This window comes from Zootoca vivipara, chromosome 2 (genome assembly GCF_965207765.1).
Source record: "Zootoca vivipara chromosome 2, rZooViv2.hap1.1, whole genome shotgun sequence".
NCBI lineage: Eukaryota > Metazoa > Chordata > Lepidosauria > Squamata > Lacertidae > Zootoca > Zootoca vivipara.
In genome coordinates this window covers 83379003-83400815 of record NC_142584.1, presented here as the reverse complement: position 1 = coordinate 83400815, position 21813 = coordinate 83379003, and the positions used below count along the sequence as shown (strand labels likewise).

At 44.8% G+C, this 21813-nt stretch overlaps 1 protein-coding gene across 4 annotated transcripts in view; it reads right to left on the bottom strand.

Annotated features, from left to right (window-relative positions):
* Nucleotides 1–553: 553 nt before the first annotated feature.
* Nucleotides 554–21813, bottom strand: part of PLXNA1 (plexin A1) — a 298287-nt gene continuing 277027 nt past the window's right edge. For 2 of the 4 annotated variants that reach the window (XM_035106473.3, XM_035106474.3), the window contains exons 26-32: nt 20823–20974; nt 19480–19576; nt 17404–17594; nt 15741–15910; nt 13645–13857; nt 8635–8785; nt 554–3853 (exon numbers count right to left, since the gene is read on the bottom strand). In XM_035106473.3, coding sequence (XP_034962364.3) covers nt 3758–3853; nt 8635–8785; nt 13645–13857; nt 15741–15910; nt 17404–17594; nt 19480–19576; nt 20823–20974 — 1070 coding nt within the window. In that variant the 3' untranslated portion in view covers nt 554–3757. The remainder of the gene's footprint in view (nt 3854–8634; nt 8786–13644; nt 13858–15740; nt 15911–17403; nt 17595–19479; nt 19577–20822; nt 20975–21813) is intronic. The other 2 variants (XM_035106479.3, XM_035106478.3) reach the window with 2 other exon arrangements.

Genomic DNA, 21813 nt, shown 5'->3' with positions numbered 1-21813 from the left:
CACTTAGCTGTCCTTTAAGGCTTCTGAGTACCATTTTTTCCCAGAAATAAACAGTTGTTAATTCTTTGTTTTCCTTATACAAGAAGTGGCAAATTAATTCCAAAATTTCAAAAATAAAAAGGTCTAAACAAACCTCTAGTATTCAACACTTGCATTTTTTCTTTTAAAAAAAGTTCAACTCAGACTAAACTCTAGCACAGTCATGCAACAGCCCACAGGTCCTATGGATCCAGAGAGATCTCGGGAATCCCTAGGTGTTTTTCCATTATATTTTTTTATTGTCGTTTTGTCTTCTCCTCTTCCTCCTCTTTAATTAAAAATAATTAAAAAGGATAAAAACAAAATAACAAAGCAATCTGAGATGTATATAGGCTTCAAATGATTGTTCTGGTTGATGAGAAATGTTTGAAATTTTATCCATTTGGTATTTTCCACTGGTTGTGTAAAAACCGTATGTGATACTGGTTTGAGCTCTTTCTGTTAACTATACAGTGCCCCACTGGGGCACAAGAATTAGATTGTAACAACATATATATATATACACGCACACACACACATTTTAAATTTTAATTAAAAACTTCATTACATCCCCTCTCCTCCCCTTATTTGCACTCTCAGGGAATGGGTAGGATCAGGCTTGGTATGTTCTGCAATAGCCTCTCTCTCAACCTAGACTTGAGATAGCAACTGAGTTTATTGGTACTGGGTGGGTGGGTGAAGGCTGAAAGTTTGGTGGGTTTGGTCACCTGAGTTGAATTAGGGCAGTGGCTTCATCACACTAGCAAACTTTTGAATGATAATTAAAGGCATTGCATTTGTCAGGAACTGAATTGAGGGGATTAAAATTCTTAGGGTCAGAACAGTGAATGGAATGATGTAGAGATAACGAAAAAGAGAGGAGCAAAGGGAAACAGATTTTAGCAAGAGTTCAGGGGCTTGTTTCTCTCACATATTGTGGTTTAGGCTGGATATGGGATGTCTTGGTTCTTTGCTAGGGTTGGACCAGAAAACTCAGACCCAATGGGCATTTCAGGACCTTCAGAAATGCTTTGCTCAGTGTGTAGGATTGTTATTTTATAATTTTTAAATTGTATTTATTTCAGTGAATTGATTAACTGCCCTTTGGTACAAGACATCCAGGCCAGTGTGAAATTAAAATTATGGAGTGCTAACATGCACTTTGTAGGCCATAGACCCAAACCCTAGTTCAACTAGGGACAGTCTCTCTTCCCTACTCTCACATAGCTTCGTTGCTCTTTAGGTGTAGAATGAGAATAATGAAGGGGTGGTGGGATGCAGAATAAACAGTTGCCTCCTAAAATTGCAAACCTAACTAATAAGTAAAATGCTCCTTTCCGACAGCACATAATTCACATTTCAAAGATGGAGCTACTGAATTCCAGGGACAAGAGTTGTTTCAGTTTGAAAATGAGGACACCTTCTGACACTCAAGGAGTGAGCAGACACAAAATGAAGGTACGTGCAACTTCTCCTCCAAACAGTGCAGGATGTCTTGGGAAACACTATGGCAGCCTTGAATTGAACTGGAAGTACCTGATCACAACCTGGGCAACGTGGCAGTAACTAACGGCACCTGGGTCTTCTTCTGCAGACCTCTCTGCTCTGACCCAATATGGACACCTGTTCCTTCTGGCCTCCTACACGGCAGTTTGCTAACAAGGAGAAGCCCAAAGCCAGCCAGGAACCAGGTGCATAGAGGAAAGAGGAGGCAGCCTTTGGGTTGAACCAAGTAGCAGAGAATAGAAAGCAGAACTCAGTTGCAGGAATTACCCCTCTCGTAATGCTATCATCATATTGGAGTGAATGATACTCTACTCTCCCCACTAAGATCATTATTTCCCTGCTCTCTGGAGCAGTCCATAGCCAAAGCAAGCTATGGAGAATATCACATATAATCTAACGATTCCTGCACAAAAGTAATAATGTAAATAATGAAGGGCGTTGGACTAGATGGCACTTGGGGTCCCTTCCAACTCTACAGTTCCATGAAACTCATTTCTTATCTGCACTCTCTCACCCTCTTCTCATTGGCCTAACCAGAACCAAATTCGCTGGTGAAGCTGCTTATCCCAACAGAGTGGAATTACAAGACTGTTGGGAGTTTGGGTCTTCATTGCTGCCAAAACAAAAAGAGATGCTCTGCATTTTGCTGAAGAAATTGGGATGAGGCAAATAAAATATTCTAAAGTGGTGTGTCTACACACTTACACAGCTGAAAAAACTAAAGGGGCATCCCACTTATATATAATGATTCTGTCAGTGCTAGACTGCAGCTCCATGCTGAATCACGCTTTGTTCCTTATCTCTTAGCATGAAGTCTGACCTCATGATTTCTCTGAATAGACCCAGTGTTGCCATGTTCTGCTAGAAATGGAGACAACACAGAAGAAGCATCTACTCATAGGCTTCCTGCATGACCCAGACCCTACCAAGTCTGACTGCATCTGTTACTAAGATGCCTTTCCTCTACAACGGAAGAGGGAATACTGAGAGTTGGTTCAAACGGCCACCCCCATTCACTGTCTATGCAGTGGCAATACGTGGCAGTACCCTTCTGTCTAAATGCCCCAGGAGTGGGAAATGTACAGATGGGGGCAGCTGGGGACGGGCTACTCTGGGGCGGGTGGGGCAATGAGAACTTTTGAAGAGTTGCTAAACTCTGCTTAAAAACAGCCAGCCCTGTCTTAATCTATAAAAAGGCAAAGCAGGGACTTTTCTCAAAAGTGTGCCACTTTCCACAAAGTAATTCATCACAAACAGGTGGAAAGATCTCTCTACAGGGGTTTGCCATGCATGGCCCGCCCTCCCTTTTGCAAGTTCTTTGCCCTCTGGGTACCTTAAACCTTCGGCACCCGCGTAAGCAGCATTCAAAACAAGAGCATCAATTTGGCCTGTGCTAAATGTTATTAAAATAAAATATGGCACAGGACAAAGTGTAGGAAGAATCAAAGATAGAGGGGCTCTTCTCTTGGACTCCACTCACCCCCACTTCTATCCCAAGCAAGCAATGCTCCTTTCTTTTTGTTAAAACAAGAATTTTAAAAAATCCTGCAAAGTTTTGTTTAAAATTTAGAACCTCCCCACACTCGTATATTTAAAATCTTTAAAAAAAAACCAAAAAAACGAAAACAAAACCTAGCTTGTGGAAATTGTGCAAATATAGCAGTTAACACTAGAGGAAGAAGGCCAGAGAGTATGGAAGAGAAGGTGGAGAGTGGAGCTGTCCAGGCAAGGCGGGAAAGGAAGGAAGTACAGGGAGAAAGGGCAGGGAATTATAAGCCTACCAAACCGCCTGCCATGGAAAAAAAAAACCATAATGTAAAAAGGTGGTCCTAGACGTTAGTGCAGTCCCCAACCTTCCATTGCCAAATCTGGAGCAGGCCTTGGTGGGAGCCGGAGAAGGGAGGCAGTTGCAGCTGAGCAGGGGTTTGTCTCACTGGCCCTCCTTGCACATCTCCTGCGGTCCTTCAGGTTCTTTGCTACGTCACTCCTTCCAAAAGGTCTTTAAAATAGGCTCTGTTTGCTTTTGAGAATGGCGGTCTTACGTTGTTGTTGCTGTTGTTTTGCTGTTTGTTGTGTGTAAAGTGTTCTGAGACGCAGCAAACTCTGTGCATTGTTTGGTGCCAGGCCCCAATGTATTCCTTGATTGCTTTCTTGCTGCCGCGACTCACTTGCCGCTCTCTCTCTCCCTTAAGAGTCCACTGCTAGGGAAGTCTGCAGCACCATCTTGACCTTTTCAGCTACTTAGGGCCATTGTGTCAATTGCCTGCTCCAACTTACTCCGCAGCCGTTGCCTTCGGGCCTGTTCGTCCTTCTCTAAAGCAGCTAAAATCTGGCAAGGGGAAAGACGTGTAGATGAAATCATTAGTAAAGGAAGACTCTAGAGTAATTTGAAACATGCTTCACACCAGTGGTAGTCTAGGGGAAAAAGCCAGGAGAGATTCCCCACCAAACACTCCAAACCCGCTCTTTTAAGGATGAAGAAATATGGGACGGCCATTCTCTTGACCGTTACAACTAGGAGAGGCTGCTAAAAATGGCAGCAACTCAACAGTGCATCAGCAAGTGTGTTGACCCATTCTAGCGGCTGAGCAAGGAGGAGCAATCGCCATCCTGCCAGGGTTGCAGCTTGCCACACACTATCCCCAATCACCCTGCAAAAGGGTTACAGCCGTCTAGCTTGGCTAGTGAGCTGAAGTGGCTGTCCTTTTCCTCCCGCTCCCTTGTGAGTGTGTGACAAAGAGTCAGAGGGCACATTGAAGGCAATGCTTAATTGCCCATCTATCTTCCTTCCTGTATTTTGCAGGAAGCATGTATGGAGTCTGGCTAGCAGCAGATCTGCAAAAATACTTTTGCAGATCTGCTAGGACTCCTCGCACACATGATGTCCAATACTTCCCCTGCATAAACCTGGTAGTAGTCCTGTAATATCTGGAGGGCCACAGGTTGCTCAGCCCTTCTTAATTCAGAGAATAGGAAAACTCTCCCACAATGGCATGATCTGGGACTTTTCTGATGGTCCTGGGGACAAGGAAACACTGGGGACATTTATGAAACCGGCATCTTTAATTATGGAATAATCAAACCTAGTCCACTTTCTAGTTCTGTTCTCACAATCAGATGAGAATCACTAGATCACTCTTTGGATGTAATCCAGGAAATCTTGAAAAACTCCGCATCTTCAGGCACTCAGACTATATGAACTCGGGATGTTGTGAACAGGGCTTTGGGTTCTGAGGGGGGAAGGAAGGGATCAGGAAAGCAGCTAGTGAAAGGGGCTGAGATAGTGAGGGAATTTTACAAAAAGGAGAAAGAGGTGCTCATCATCAGGAGTCCATTGAACCGAGTCCCACACCCTTTAAATTGTGCTGCCAGATAAAGAACAGATGATTAAAATGCAAACCCATCAGAAATCCCATTATAGTGGCTAAGTTTGTTGTGAGTGCAAGGTGGATTTCTCTTTCCAATTAAATGTCAAAGCATCCATCAAAGGGGACTTGATTAACCATTTCATTGGCTGCATAATTGGAAATAAACTCTTGTATAATTAATAGACTGACTATTAGGAGGCAGGAAAGGTCCATCACAAGCCCTACAGGTAATTCCTTAATATGGAAATCAGCTCCTTTTGATTAAGAGCAGCTGTGGCGCCCTACAGGTCTCCAGCGCTAAACGTGCGGGACGTGTTGTGGAGAGTACACAGCGCTGCAGCTCAGGACCTTGCAGATGATGAAACACTTAAAAGCTCAGTGCAGATTCTATAAAGTTGATTTGCCACATAGTTAGTGAATGCATAAAGAATCCTAAGAGTTGGGAAAGAGGGTAAAGCAGCTCAACTTCATTCCCTGGGGGAGGATAACTACTGTTACCCTACAGCTTCCCATGGGAAAGGTGATTCCACCACCACCTCAGTACAAAAACTTGAGCCTGCTGCAATTCTGCATGGGGATAACCACGTCCTGCATTGGCACATATGGAAGGACCCCAATACTCCATCCAAAGCACAGAAAACGCCAATCACAGTGATTTCTAGGTGGCGCCCAAGCTCTGAATGCAAATGACATGTTAATCTGGCAGAAATAAAAAAGATGGAATTATTAAGAGTACTGGAGCTATTGAACAGGAGTTCTATTCATGGTTCGTGAATCCCTTTCTCTCTTGATTCAAGAAAGACTCACTACATTCTGAAAGATTTACAACCTGCTTTGTATTTGTTTGATCTTCTGTTTTTGTGTTGCCCTTCTGGGAGCAGCACAGTAAAGAGGAAAACTACAGGGAGCACAAGAAGAGAGAGGGAGATGCATGTCTGTCACCTGTTTTAAGGAGCTGGGACCACCGTGATTAGGAAGATGCAAAAACCCAAATGAAAATTAATTATGATTTTCATTCAGTGCCAATGACAGCATATTATAGCACTGAACAACAGGAAAAATTATTCTCTCCCATTTCGCATCAAAGAGGGTGCAATCGGGCTGCATGTAATTGTGTTTAATGAATGAAAACAAACAAAGGGAACAGCTGCTATTTATTAATCCCATTACAAATAATAAAAGAAGTTCCTGGGAGCTGTGAACACACAAGCAGTGCTTTAAGAGCGGGCTATGGATGCACATCCAGCAGATGCCAGGCAGCGGTTAACCGGGAAAGACAAGGAATGGCAACTCACCCTGCATTCAGCTCATTAAGATCACGCTTTCCAAACACGTAGTGCTTGCCTTGTTATTGATTTCTGCTTTTAAGGCCTTGCTTATTTGTAATACTAATGAAAGGGAATGTTAGGAGCTGGAGACCAGCCCCAGGGCAGGCAATTGCTATGAAAATGTCTCTAGGAACAGCTATGGGGAGGGGGGTTAACCTCTGGTTTCAGCTTTGTGGTGACTTTTGGTCTAAGGCAGATGGATAGGGTCTTGCTAAGAAGCCCTGCAACTGTGCAGGCTGCTAAGGCACTGTTAGTGTTAGCTATTTCCTAGTATGAGGACCATCCTCATTGCCTAGAAGTATATACTTGTGCCTACTCATACAGGAAAGACCTGCTGTAGGGATTCTTGGCTTACAACAGGGAGGTCTGAACCCGAGGCCACAGCAACTTTTCAAATTTAAATCAAGGTATTGTAAAATAAAAAGTTGCTTACAGTTTAATATGCAAAGAAAAAAAGCAATAACGAGACTCTGTGTGTCATTTCATATACACACAGCTCTCCTGTTGGCAGACAACTGGAAAGGCAAAGGGCCTGCCAGTCTCCTCCTTGAGCAGATCTGTTAGGAAGCACCTTTTGCTTTCTCAGAAAATGTGCTCCATAGCTTTGAAGCCCTTAGAATCACAGAATTGCTGAGTTGGAAGGGACCCCCTGAGGGTTGTCTAGTCCAATCCCCTGCAATGCAGGAATCTCAAGCATCCATGGCAGATGGCCATCCAACCTCTGCTGAAAGCAGGTTGCAGAAGAGGGAGCTGGGATGGAGGGCACAACACCAGCACAACATCCCATCTTGGCAGGAACTCTGCAATGGAAAGGTAGAGAATATCCAAAGCAACCCTAAGTCTCTGCTCATGAAACATGTATGTATCTTCTGCACCAGGCAGGTTGTCACACGTGGATCTTGTATATGAAGGAAGAACCAAAACTACATTATGGTTCAGTTTTTGCTGACAGGCAGCATTTAGTCCAGCTGCCCAGCATTTATCTGCTGTCACTCAGAAATAATGCTTTGTCAATTTCCTTAGTGTGCAAACAACTGCTTTGTTAACTAAACCTTCATGGCATGAGACAGACAAGACGACTGATATGGGTGTTTATGCCTCTTCTACTGAGCTGCAGTAACGTGAGCCTTAACCTGCTTTCCAAATGCCTTGCACCCTATCTAATTCTTCATTAATGCAGTCTGTTAGATCCACCTCTTTCTGTTGCAACCTTTGCCCCTTCCCACAAGAACTCCTTCTCTCTCCCCATAAGAAACTGTGGGACCACTCACCAGCTCTTGGAAGAACCTCCTTGCCCAGAGTAGTTTGGCAAACTCTTGTACAAAGGCTTTTATTGCTTTACAAAAGCCACTAACCCCCCCCCCCACTCCCCCAGGTCTCATTGTCGTTCAGCCGGGCAATAAAATCCATGTGATCCTATTACATATATTTTTATTAGTGTTATATATTTTATTGCTTTAATAAAGGATTGCAGAGAATGTGTTCACAGAAAAGTACTTTATGGAGTTTATACCAATTACGGCAGATGGGCTTTTAACCACTCCTTAAAACTTAAGAGGCCTGCTGAAGTGACTTCATAGCAAACATGCCCCCCTCCCCAACTCCTGGGATTGCGAATTAGGACAGCATTGGAGACTACCCAGCATAGGAATAACTGAAAAGTGACATGCTAAGATAGTGTTTTCTTCTGCCGTACTTCTGCATGTTTTTGTAGTTTAAATTGGTGATTGAATGGCAAAGGGCAAGCGGGATTTTCTCTCTTTTCTTGTTACTTTATTTGTTCAATTAATTAAATGCTTTCCCACTATGTGATTTAGTCCCCTCTTTTGAATTTACCTGCTATATATTTGCTAACACTGTTGTGATGCTTATCTGTTTATTATTATTATTATTATTATTATTATTATTATTATTATTATTATTATTATTATTTCTTTCCGGGGTGGGGGGTGGAGGTTAAAGTTGGCCTGTTTGTTTGTCAGCCTTGAGAAGTTTGGACAGCTGAAGGGGGGGGGAGAAAGGTGGAAACATGAGTATATAATAGGCTGCTGGATCCTGACAGGAATACCTGAGGACAAAGCTGCACATCACAAGAGAAGCAGAGTGTTCCCACCTTGGAGCACTAACACAGGGGGTTAAGGGGCTTCAACGGAGGAAAATGAGTGGGCTGGAGTATGGAGGTTTATCCGTACTTCAGCCAGTTATCCCTTTCATGTACGCCACCGTCAGTCAGCTTTTAACTCCCCTCCCCACTCCAAAAATCTGAGCTCCAATAAATAAATAAGCAAGTCTAGTTTGCGGTGCAGGGAGGCCTCAGAAGAGGTTGGTGGATATACAGGGCAGACCAGCCATTATGGAAAGAGGTCATCAACTCCTCTCCCTCCCACTGATCCTCCCCTACTGCTTCCCCTTACCTCATCCTTGTACTTGGTGATGTATGAGTAGATCTCATGCAGTGCGCTCATACTGTTGAACTGGCTCAGGTGTAACCGGGACTGCTCTGCCAGGTAGGCGCTCATGTCTTGGTCGCTGATTGCTGGCATTTTAGCAATATCTGCATAATATCTACAGCAGGGAGCAGGAGAGACAGAAAGTCAGAAGGAAAAGCCTTTTCTGAAGACAAATCTAGGGACATCCAGAAGGAGAACAAGTGATTTGTTGTAACAAAGCAAAGTATTAAACTGAAGCAACTGAGTACAGTACTATGCGAAGCAAATTAAACAATTTTCTACTCCTGTGTCAAATGACTCATAGAATCTCAGAATTGTAGAGCTGGAAGAGACCACGAGGGTAATCTAGCCCAACCCCCTGCAATGCAGGGCTCGAGGTTAAGAGTCTCATGCTCCTTCAGATTTCCTATTGCACAGTCACACTGTGACAACAGTGCTCCGTACGGAGGAAATCCAACCCACCCATCAATAAACAGAAAGTAGACCGCTACTGGAGTACAGAAAACCTTTGTGTAATTTTAACCACAAAAGGCTGGTTAGTTAAGAAGTTCATGGTGATCAGCTGAGTTTGTGGCAAAATAGGAAGTGCATGTAATAAGAACATGTAAATAGGAGCATGTAAAATTGGTATTTGGAGGGATCAGAGGAATAACCAGACCTTGTAAGCATCAAAGACAGATACAGATTCAGTCAACAGCAGACAGCTGGGAAAGATACACAAGGCTGTCCACAGACAAGCCATTGCCAATGCCACCACCACAACATAATAGAGAATCCACAATGATACCTCAGCATAGCTGCCAAGTTTTCCCTTTTCTCGCGAGGAAGCCTATTCAGCATAAGGGAAAATCCCTTAAAAAAAGGGATAACTTGGCAGCTATGTATGTGAGAACTAGTGTGGTGTAATGGATAGACTTCTAGATTAGGACCAGAAAGAACAGGTTTCAGTTACTCGGCCCTGGCCAGTCTCTCTCCCACTTTCTCAGCCATATAATCACTTCATTTTTAAAAAGGATTTGTACAGCAATTTTCAGGTCCACTCAATGGAACATGCAAGTTAAAATGCAATGCAATCACAATCTTAAAAATCAGAAGGAATGAAAAAACACACATCTCCAGCTAACTATTACACAAATCCAATACCAAGTACAATCCAGAAGCATCAGGAATACTACGAAACAGCTATAGCAAACAACACAAGCAAAAGCCAGTGAAAACAAATACAGGTGAAACTCAGAAAATTAGAATATCGTTGAAAAGTGCATTTATTTCAGTAATGCAACTTAAAAGGTGAAACCAATATACAGTGGTACTTCGGTTTAAGTACACAATTGGTTCCGGAAGTCTGTACTTAACCTGAAGTGAACTTTCCCATTGAAAGTAATGGAAAGTGGATTAATCCGTTCCAGACGGTCCACGAAGAACTTAAACTGAAGCGTACTTAACCCAAAGTATGAGTGTAATTGGTTCTGGAAGTCCGTACTTAACCTGAAGTGAACTTTCCCACTGAAAGTAATGGAAAGTGGATTAATCCGTTCCAGACGGGTCCACGGAGTACTTAAACTGAAAGTACTCAAACCGAAGCGTACTTAAAACGAGGTATGACTGTATGAGATAGATGCATGACATGCAAAGCAAGATATGTCAAGCGTTTATTTGTTGTAATTGTAATTATTTGTCGTTAGGCGGGTCAATTATTAAATGGAATGTAATTAATGAAATGTAATGGCGATGTTTATTTTTGTATTATTGTAACTATTTGTTTTATTACTGTAGAATTTCCAAAAGAAAGCATTTGTAAAAATTAAAAGAAAAATTAATAAGTTGCATTACTGAAATAAATGCACTTTTCGACGATATTCTAATTTTCCGAGGTTTCACTTGTACGTCTTTAAGGCTTTCTTTAAACACCTGTTAACAATGAGGGCCAATGGACACCTGCCAGCAATGCGCTGCAGGTAGGGTGATGCTATCACAAAAAGGCCCTTTCCCTTGATCCTGCCAACACAAGAGCTCTCAGGGGTTGCCAAGTCAGAAGTCTCTCCACTGACAATCTCAATGTGTGGGTGGATTAGTGTTTCACAGGACTATTTTTGAAGTTTTAAGAGGTAGGGGAAGGAAGAACCATTCATGGTGTCCTGAGTCATGGAAGGAGGACACAAAAATGAATTTTTTCATCAGTTGAGGGGAATCAAGTTAGGCCAAGCAGGAATCCTAATGTGGCCCGCAAGACTATTTCCCTCAAACCATAGCCACCTCCCACACACCTGACATGGCTGCAAAGGAACAATCAGGAACCGTAAAGTGTGCTCCTGAATGTTCCTCGGCAAGTAAGGCTTGCTGTCACCACTTATCAGCGGCAACAGCAAGTCCTCCAGGGATCAGTTGCACTACTCTGCAGTGCAGCCAATCTTTCTTTGCCGCTTCGCTTCAGATCAAGCTGGGCTGAGAAGGGAGAAAGGAAAGAATCAGCAGCAAACTTAGACTGCACGCCCGGTTCTTTCCTCTGAAGTACAGTCAGCTGGTGTTATGGTGATGTCTGGTAACTGACAGGGTGACACACTTACCCACCTGTCAAAATGGCATGAGGGGGATAGGGGAGCTCAGGATCCATCCCATCAACCAATCAACCAGGTATTTTCCTCCACTCCCCCCCCCCCAAGATATACATAATCATCTATGCTTGGTTCATATACCCTTGGGAACACAGAGGCAACATAGATATAAAATGTGGGGAGGGATATTTGTTGATGCAGTTCTTGGCAGTAACGGCTGGAAGTGAAGCAGCTGCTTGCTATGGAGGGCTCTATGCAATTCCAAAAAACTCTGTTGGGCTTTGCTCTGTTGCTGCAGACAGAAGTTGAACAACACACCTGTGATGGGCGCTTCTCTGAGGTGGGCTCTATGGAGCAGGTGAGCAGGGGAGGGGAAAAATTTCTGGAGTATGTACCTTTAAAAGTATTTTTATTATATTTTTTTGGAAATTTGACCCAACTGCTCTCACTTTGATACAGAGGCACAGAAGAGAAAGGGGACCACAGTGCATGATGGCAGTCAAAAGTTTCTGTCCATGTATTTGTCACACAGTAGTATGAATAAGTAGAAATAATTCTGAATGCAATGTCCTTTGCCTTTCTCAATCAGAAATATGAAGCATTAATACAGTTTGAATTAAAAGCTGTGGCACAGCTGGGATAATTGAAGAACATCATTGCGTCCTCAAGAAACCAAGAAAAGTGGAGCAATGCTGTGTCAGGCATCTGGTCAGGAGCAAATGGCAACATATTGCCTCTGGGAGGTGAAGATCAAAGGCCTCCCCTATCCTTTGGCCACATTCTCTGCCAAGAGAGATGGTGTTAAGATGCTTACAAGGGCACTTTCCTACCCAAAACCACAGATACATTTGGAGCGCAAAGGAGCCAGACATCTGGAGACACCAGTGGCAAGGATTTCCCCTCATCTTCTCTAAGTGGCTGTGGGGTTCACTGCTTCAAGAAGACTTCTGGTTGTGCTGGGCCCTTCCTTGCAGCTGCTGAGGATGCCCAATTCAATGCACAGTACCTGTAAGCTTCCTTTTTATCTTTCTTAAGCTAAGACACCTTCCATCCATCCACATCACAAGTGGCGCAGAAAGATGAAGTCGCTACACTCCTCAGGTCCCCAGGAAACTTATAAACAAATTGACAACTCCACACTACCACCCCAAATCCTGAAATCTAGACATGCTGTGAAGAACAACAGGTCTGAGGAAATTAAAATGCTGCTAGAACTTTTTTTAAAATTAAGTGAAGTGCAGTGTCCAGCAAAAAAAAGGAGGAAGGAGATTCTTTGAGCAAACCTACTTAACAGTGTCCCAGTCATTTCTTACACATTTTCCATGGGGGCCTATGAGCTCAAGGAAACTGCTTCTCATGCTGCAAACAGGCTGGTGGGAAGAACTAAGGCTTCAACCCCATTTTCACAGCATGCTCCTCTGTCAATTTCCCCCCTCTTTGTCAGCTGAGGTGGAAAAATGTCATGGTTTTGCTTGGTATATCAATTTGGTGGTGATGGTAGCAACAGACAGGTCTTTCACAGAATTGAGCTGCCTCCAATGAATTCCGCTCTTCTTGAGTAACTCATTTTCAGTAGGAAAACTTTTTGTGGGGTGGGGGAAATAATTTGTTAACAAGACAAACATGCCTGGAAAAGTGAACCAGAACCTTCTTGGTAAAATCTATGAACTGCAAAACCTGCCTTCATCATACCCAATATGACATGCTTGCACTTTTTAAAAAATTAATTAAGATTGCAAGCTCCTTTGGCTAGAGATTTTGCTCTGCTCCTTCCCCTACAAATCACACTGGCAGCCGTTTCATTATAAACGGCTGCCTCCATTCTTCCCCCATTCCCCCCAATGTGCTTTATTTATTAGTCATTGAGGACAGAGAGCAATTGTCCTCGCTTTGAAAAACCAACCAATCTGTCTTTTCCAATTGGCTAGGAAGATTTCTTCACCCTCCAGTCCTGGGAGGTTCTTTCATACACAGGTATGTACAGTCGAAACAAAATACAGTGGTACCTCGACTTACGAAGGCGAACCGTTCCGCGGCGCTCTTCGTAAGTCAAAGTCTTTGGTTGTCGAAGTGCCTGTTTTGCGCATGTGCGAAGTGCGGTTTTGTGCTTCTGCGCAGAACGCACGCGCGGCAAAAAGACTTTCGGGTTTGCAGACTTCGGAAGTCAAAACCTTCGGAAGTCGAGTCATTTGGATGTCGAGGTACCACTGTAAAAAAATTCCTTCCAGCAGCACCTTAAAGACCAACTAAGTTTGTCATTGGTATGAGCTTTCATGTGCATGCACGCTTCTTCAGACACTGCGCAGGTATGCACAGTTTTGCCAGGCTCTCCAGTCATTCAGAACACACATTACAAAAGCAACTCTTCTTACATAGCTGCATCTTGCAAGGCCACCTCCCCATTGTTGAAGCCACTCACCTTTCTACCCAGCTCTTATAGTTGGGGATGTCCTTGGCGTACAGTAGTTTATTGGAGGGAGAGTCTTTCCCTAGCTTGTGCTCAGAAGTTGAGCAGGAGTCCATGAATGTCTGAGCCACCACTGATAGGCAGGCATCAGTAATACTGTTCTTGTGAATGTCAAACACAAACTGGGGGTTCTTAATCACATTCACCCAAAAGCGCAGAGGTAGACTGCAAAGGCAAAGAAAGGAGGAAAGTCAGGCTGGGGAAACACATTATTTGGTAGCTAAAAACAGGGCCCTGGCTGGCAATAACCTTTGGCTAGTCAGAATCTCAGAAAACAGGGCAGATATTCTCTCTGAATCTCCATAGGTGGTAGTGATTTGGAAATGTGATTTGTTAGCTCTTCTTCCCCTTTCTGCCACTTGCTCCAGGCCCATCCCAACCCAGAATTCATGTTTCTTTTGACTGGGTCTTCAAAATCCATGCTGTACAGCTGAGTGACTCTTATTTCCTTTCCCCTGAAATTCACAGCTGTTGGGGAAGCTCAAGCAATCTCTCTCTGAGAGAGAACCAAGTTTCAGACCCCTGCCTACACATTGAGATTTCTGAGGATACCCCCTCTCCAAATTCCTCACAGCTTCTGAGCCTAGTTCTAGCTAGGAGAGATTCCCTCACATAGAAACCTACCATGTAAGGGAGAAGGCTAATCCAAATTCATTCTCCCTGGAATCTGATTTTCTATGTGGAATGATTTTTGTGTGCGCATGGGAGGAGTATTCCATGATCTGGACTCTCAGCTGCAGTCTGAAGTTGTATAGCCATGGCACACAGGTATAACACCTAAGGCATAGGTTCCCATGAATACATTTGACTCAAACACCAAATGCTTGGCTCCATAGTATTCTTCTATGAGTGCTGGGCACACATGCACATTTTAATTTCAGGAAATGATCTCAAGAAATGAACTCTGCACATTGAATTATCACCCTGGAATAAGCATGACCATTAGTATGCAGGGGCCTGCCTCCCTGGACTCTGTTGAATTGGAAACCAGGCATCATTGGGATTCTTCCCTCTCTGCCTTCTTTCCCCTCCCAACACACCGACTCTTCCTTTATTACAGAAAGCATAGCGATAAATCAGTTCCAAGCATTTCCATGCTCTCATATCGCCATTTAAAAATGTTTCTTTTTCAGCCTGGCTAATTACTGACAGTTACTGAACTATACAAAAGCAATTTGGACTTCCATTTAACAAATGCCAGAGATGAGAGTGTTATGTTCTTGTCCCCAGAAATGGTTTAGAGGATCTGAGAGATGAAATCGGCAGAAGGGAAGAACACAGTGGGGAGACATGAAACCTTGCATGTAGCAGAGGGCTTGTCGCATCTCGCCACTCGCTGAGCACCCAAATCCCCCTGTGCTCTGGTATAAATGGATAGGAAGACAGAATTTGGCTCTCTAGTGCTATGCATGCTGCTGGTGCCAACTTTCCTACCGTATTCTTAGCTAAAGATTGGAGCAAACTTCACCATCATAATTAGTTATGATGGTTATATAAGCTTACATTCAATTTGCACTGATCCAGGGCAGAATGCCCAACTCCCAGAGCCAGAGCACTGGCTCTGATGGGCCAGCAGAAAGTGATCTAGCATAAACTGTTTGAATGCATATTGGAGGCTTCACCTACCCTAGGAAAAAAAGTGGAATTTAAGTACATTCATTTTCCACCTTTGGGAACTTGGTTTCCCACACGACTAAAGCGATTTCTACCACTTGATCCCTTATCTGAGAAAAACTGGGGCAAACCAAGAGTTCCAATGAGGTTTCCTAGCTCAGCATTCTCTACACCAAGGTTGGGAATCCTTTCAATTCCAAATTTCCTTTCAATCCCAAATTTCCTTTCAATCCCACATTTCCTTGTTGCCCACTCCCCCAAAGGCCACATGCCAGCAACAGGCAGAGCTGAATTAGGCAGGCCCAGAGTTGCATATAGTATCTGATTCTACACTGAGTGACAGGAGCTCTCCAGGGTTGCAGACCACCCCACCTGGAGACTCTCTTCTGCATGCACAGCTTGCGTTTTACAATCGAGTTGTGGGCCCTACTTACCAATTACTCTTCCAAGTGTGCCTGACATCGTAGTCATTGATCTGGTGCTTATCAGCTTGTTCGTCCAGAAAATCAAACATGTATTTGATGGCGAGAGGCAAGGCACTCCCTCGATGGGCGGTGCTGAATATGGTCTCAAAGAGGTCATCAACAAACTTCTGCAAGGTTCCCTGGATGTAGAAAAACAATGGCAATGGAATGAAGGCATAGTCTGCTTGGAAAGCATAAAGATCCCATTGAGATTATAAGAAGAAAAGTTATGCCCTGAAATGACGCTGGCATTGCCAGTGAAAGCCACAGAAATGTACAGGGTTTTGTTGGATTTTGCAGGGCATCCCAGAAGTGATCTAATCTCTTCACAACATCCATAGACAAAGCAGATGAGGTGACACCTGCTCTTGGGCCTACTCTACTAGTAAGACTGTTTTACAAAGTAAGTAAGGCTGTTTTACATAGTAAAATGCAAGGAATCTAAGCAATCTGCCATGTGTGTTTCATCTGCAATTCAGAAGTGGGCTTAGGCATAGCAGACTGTCACAGAGTGCAACCATTTCCCCATGGGGGCACCAGACGATACCCTGTTGGTATCCATCCATTAGGGCTGTTTGAAGCTAGATGGCACATGCTGAGCCAGCTGACAACCCACCTAATCCATCCTAATGAAGATTGTCAAGGTGGTCTGTGGCAGACACCACTATTAATTTTTATCCCCGAATCCACTTTGCATTGGGGGCATTTTGGGGGGGGGGACGTGGTAGCTGGCGGCTTGCTACAGCATTGAGAACTCTGGCAATTTTTGTGCCTACCCCCCAAAATATTCCTTCACATTCCTCTGAAAATTGCAAAAATTAGCCTGTCCCCACCTGCTCTTGGAGGAGTGTTTTTGATTCAGGATGAGCAGTAACACAGCAGCCAACCTCCAGTGAGAAAATAAATAGCTATGGTAGATTATTACAATTTATTATTTGGTCTGGGAATAAAGTAGGGGAGAGTGAGAGAGAGAGATTTGGATGTGCCATTTGCATACCAGCTCCTGCAATTAATATGGCTTTCTCCAGTTCTCAGAACTCGACAATATTATTTTTGTTTGCTTTTGTACAAATCTTATATTATTGACCATTTGATTTACATCAGAAACCAGGGCAGCAATTACACAGTGTGAGTAGCCATTGGACTTTTAAAGCTCCCTTGCCTCGGCTTTTGCTGATGCAGAGTGCTGATAAAATGAGGGCGTCTATCAAGCATATGAACAATGAGCACAGGGGAAATCAGTGATTGCAGCAACCGGAGGCTGGGATTCAGTTTTGCTTCGTCAACAGCTAGGATGCAAAACTAGTATTTGCAGCTGGGTATTGGGTTTTTTTCATTTTTTCCCTTTTGGCCAAATGTAACTGGGGCCAGAAATGCTCCGTAGGTAGGTGAAGAGTTTAAAAGAACGAAGCCAGGTCCCTCTGCATATATTGAGGGGCAGAAGAACCTGGGCCCATGCCTATCACCAGGCCAAGTGGGCTGATTAGGATTAATATTGTAAGAATGCATAAATATATAATATGAAAATCAATAAAAACAATTGCAAAAAAAGACCCACAAGATTCTCTGTGTGACTTGGCAATCTGTACATATACTCAAACTTTAGAATGCATCTTCCTTCCTTCTGATTTACCTTGGTGGCTAGCAGGCGGGTCAAGTAGATTTCTGAGACCATCTTGCTGCCGCGGTCACCTTCTCGCTGGTCCATGTGATCATGATTCTTCACCAGGTGCCACAGCTTGGTGCCGCTCTCCAGGTCAGGAGTGATCATGGGGGTCCGGGAACGGAGGCTGTCAGGACTGCTGGCTGTCCGGAGCATACTCTCTGTGAGGAAACCACATGCAATGGGAACCGCCTCTCCCTCCTTCACTGCCTTCCAGCCTCAGCTGTCCTCCCTTCATCTCACTTAGTTTGCAGCAAGGCCTGTCACACCACCAAGAGTATAAGATTCGTGTTGGGCTACCCTTTAGAACAGGGGTAGGAAACGTAAGGCCCATGGGCCGCAAGCGGCCCACGGTGGTAGTTTAACCAGCCCACGAGCCACCCCTGAACTGAGCGGCCCGCTTGGCAAGTCCCTGCGCGTTGTGCTAAACCAGTGCAGTGCGGCGCAGGGATTTGCTTCCGCGGCACCAAAAATCGTGTCTGTGCAGACGCTGAAAATCACGGGCGGGCGTGCTTATGCGCTATCGCAATCCGGCCCATGAAGGGATCTCAGCTGGAGTGAACCGGCCCAGGCGAGGTAAACCTTGCCGACCCCTGCTTTAGAACCAGGCAACGAAAGTTCATAGGCTGGGTGGCTCTATTAACCATTGGACTTCTTCCTTCCTTTTTTTATTGCCAGGGGAACTGCAAGCAGTGAGCGAAAGCTGCTGAAACCTAAGACCAAGTATCCCCAAACTTCGGCCCTCCAGATGTTTTGGACTACAATTCCCATCATCCCTGACCACTGTTCCTGTTAGCTAGGGATCATGGGAGTTGTAGGCCAAAACATCTGGAGGGCCGCAGTTTGGGGATGCCTGCCTAAGACCATCTCACGCTGTTGGCAGGGTTCTCTCCAGTTCTAATCTGCCCAAATACATGTTCTATCAAATACATGAGACATCAACCTGGTGTGCCATTCATATAAGATACTTCTGAAGGACCCCTGGGATCTCTGAGGAGGAACGGCAGGCTAAATATGGTTAAACAAACAGACAGACACACACACATCTTTTTCTACTCTGCTAGTTTTAACTGGCTACTTTTGCATTTTGAAGGGGGAAGATGAAAGGAAACACTTTCTTCAAACACACTGGGTTGTATCCAATGCCTGTGCACAGGAAGTTCTGCTCAAATCAAAACACTCCTTAAACAAATGTTAAAGAGCTGTAGTTCTCCCCCCACCACACCCTTTCTGCAACAAAGTGCTAATCTTAAGGGTGTGTCACAATAGATACCTTACTTGTCCTCATCAACTAACATGGAACTTTATTCTTGCCAGGGACTTTAACTAAGAGACCCTGACGAAAAATACAAGTTTCGCAGAAGCAACGAGTCAACAGGTAGAGCAGGGGTCCCCAGACTTACCGCGCAGCGGGCCGGTGCCCGCCGCGCCGACCGCGTGGCAGGCCGGAGGGTAGGGGAGTGCGCGCGCAGCGGGCCGGAGGGCGGGGGAGTGCGCGCCCGTGCGCACACGCACGGGGAAAAATCGCCGGAAATCGCTTGTGCGCATGCGTATGGGCCTCCCCCGACCCGGAAGTGCATCGGAAATGACCTCTTCTGGGTCGGGAGAGGCCCATACGCATGCGCACAAAGGATTTTCGGCGGTTTTTTTGCCGATTTTTAAGATCATCGCCGCGCCGCGCGCCATAAGAGCGGGCAGCGGCAGCGGGGGTCGTCGCGGGCCGGATTGGGAGGCCGATTGGGCCGCATCCGGCCCGGGGGCCGTAGTTTGGGGACCCTGAGGTAGAGGGATGAGACAGAATCAGAAGAATAATTTCTGAAGTGGCAATGTTGGTAGGTTTGCTATAAGTAGCACTGAGGTGGGCTTGGGTGATTTTCTCTTCCAAAACTGATGCATGAGACATTGGAAAGGGGTTAAGAAAAAGCCGCTTTGGCTGGAATACTGAATCTTTTCTGCTCTGCCTTTGCTTCAGGCAGACTGATTCCTAATCTCCAGACTGTTCCTGAATCCCAGACAACAAGCAGTGATGGCTGTTTTCTCACTTACCATATCTGCTGAGTGATTTGGTGAAGGTGGAGGAGTTGGAAATGTTGTAAGCTGAATTCTGCTTGGGCACCAGGGCCACAGAGGAACCATCTGTCACCTATAGCAAGAATATTACCAAAACAAAGATTGAATGGACTTTTCAGATCCACATATCATGCATCTCTCATCCCAATAGCTCCTCACACTAAGACAAGCTGAAATTGCAATTGCCTATTCAGCGGGTTCCCAAAGCCCCAAAGGCAGTTCGATACAATGGACCAATGGACCATCATGCCTCAGGGGAAAAAATGGAAGCTGAGGTAGTCTGATTACACTTGCAGGTCAACATCCCCATTCTATCCTCTCCTCAGCCTAACTTGCTCTGAGGGAAATTCTAACTTTCCAGATTTTTTAACATTTTCTCTTTTTTTCATGTATCTTCCTCGCATTCTAAAACATTTAGCTAGGTATTGTCCTAAAAACTGCCCCCCTTTGAGGAAATACCCCCCCACATGTACACTACCCCTCAATTCAGGGGTTGGGAACCTGAGGCCTAAAGGCCAAATATGGCCCTCCAGAACTCTGGCTCTCAGAACTCTGCCTAGGCCACATCCCTCACTGATTCTGCTGTGCACCCTTCCTTATGTATTTTGCATGGCTGTATGGAGGATAGGGTGTGTGTGTGTGTGTGTACAAAGCCTGCTGTACAAAAATAAATATCCATCCACTGCTCCACCCATTTCTGCCTCTGCCCCTCCCCTTGAGGGCACGTGGCCCTCAAAGGTGTCCAGAAGGGAATGCGGCCCTTGGGCTGTAAACGGTTACCTGCCCCTGCCTTAATCCTTTCTGAGGGGAAGCCATGTTGGGCTAGGTGATACTCAGGTGTGTAGAGGATGGAAACCTGACAGTCCCTTGCCCCAGCGAGGCTGACTGTGAATGCAGAAAGTTGGCAAGTGACCAGGTGGCCTACTATCCGCAGGCAGCTGCAAAAGGCAAGCAGTGAGTGGGTCCCACTGGTGCACAACCCATGTCATTTCAAATTGGATCCCTTCTGAAAGGCTGAGCCAACCCCCCTTAGATGTCCAAAAGGGTGCAGCAGGGTATATACTAAAAGACCACTCTAGATTAATTCTTTGGCAATATACTCAGGAACTGTCCTGTTTGTGACTTACGAAGTGTGTTAATCTACATTACGCAATATCTGGATCACAGTCGGAGTGTATCATGCATTTCTCTTGTATAAGATGCAGAGGTTGTCTGCAGTGCCCTTCTCTCATACTGTACACATGAAGCATCTAAAGTTGACTGAACCCTGCACTTAGATGTGCCACACCTCTACGGCTAAAGGCAGTGGACCACCACACCTGGTAATGGGCGAGAGTGTTGAGCCTTTTCCAGTCATTGTCGATCTTTGTCGTGACATCTTCATCTTGCAGTATTATCCGAGCCATCCTGCCCTGCCGCCACTCTGCACCGATGGAAGAGAAGGGCATGGGGTCACTGGGGATCGTGCTCACTTTGGACAGATCACAGAACGAAAGGCATGGAGAGCATGTGAGTGAGGCGTGGCACAAACAGTTTTTAAAAGCCACACCCCACTTTAAACCCTTGGCTGTCCTGTGCACTGCCAGCAGCCAGGCTGATGAGGCTGGCCAAACATTTGGATGGAGCATACCTGACCCGTTTTCTCCTGTCTGTACTCCATTTGCAAAAATGGGATACCACTGTTCTTGAGCAGCACCATCCTATTGCTTGACCCCGTTCAGTGAATCTCCAAGCAATAGAAATATCTGCAGCTCACCCGTGTTCCTTTTATTTTCCCTTACTGGGAATCTCAAATTTTCAATGCCGACTGAGCACTACTGTCTCAGCCAGTGAAAACACTGGCTTCCAAACTTTGGGTCCAACAATCTATTCAGGTTATTCACAGCAAGTGTCAATGAGAAAATGTATAGCTCTTCCTAATTAATCTAATTTCAGGATGTTATGTGTGGAATCTTTACAAATGCAGAATTTAGAAGACTAAAGTACAGAATGCAGCGCTGAGACTTGCTCCTTCTTACATTCCATGGTGAAGCATCTAATGTTGTGCTAGGACCAGCAAATACATATTAAGAACATTTTCCCCCACAGGAGATTGAAGGATGACCTCGCTTGCAAATTGAAGGGCATCTAAGTTTCAAACTACATTGGACAATGGCAGACTCATTAGTGTAAACCCAGGACAGGCCCAATCAGGCCTAAAGAATGTGTGTTTTAAAGGCCTGATTTCTAAGCTAAAATGTATGCAAGCAGGTCTGGGATGCTAAGTCACCTGCCAACCACTTACCTTCATGCAGCCTTTCCTGTAAGGCA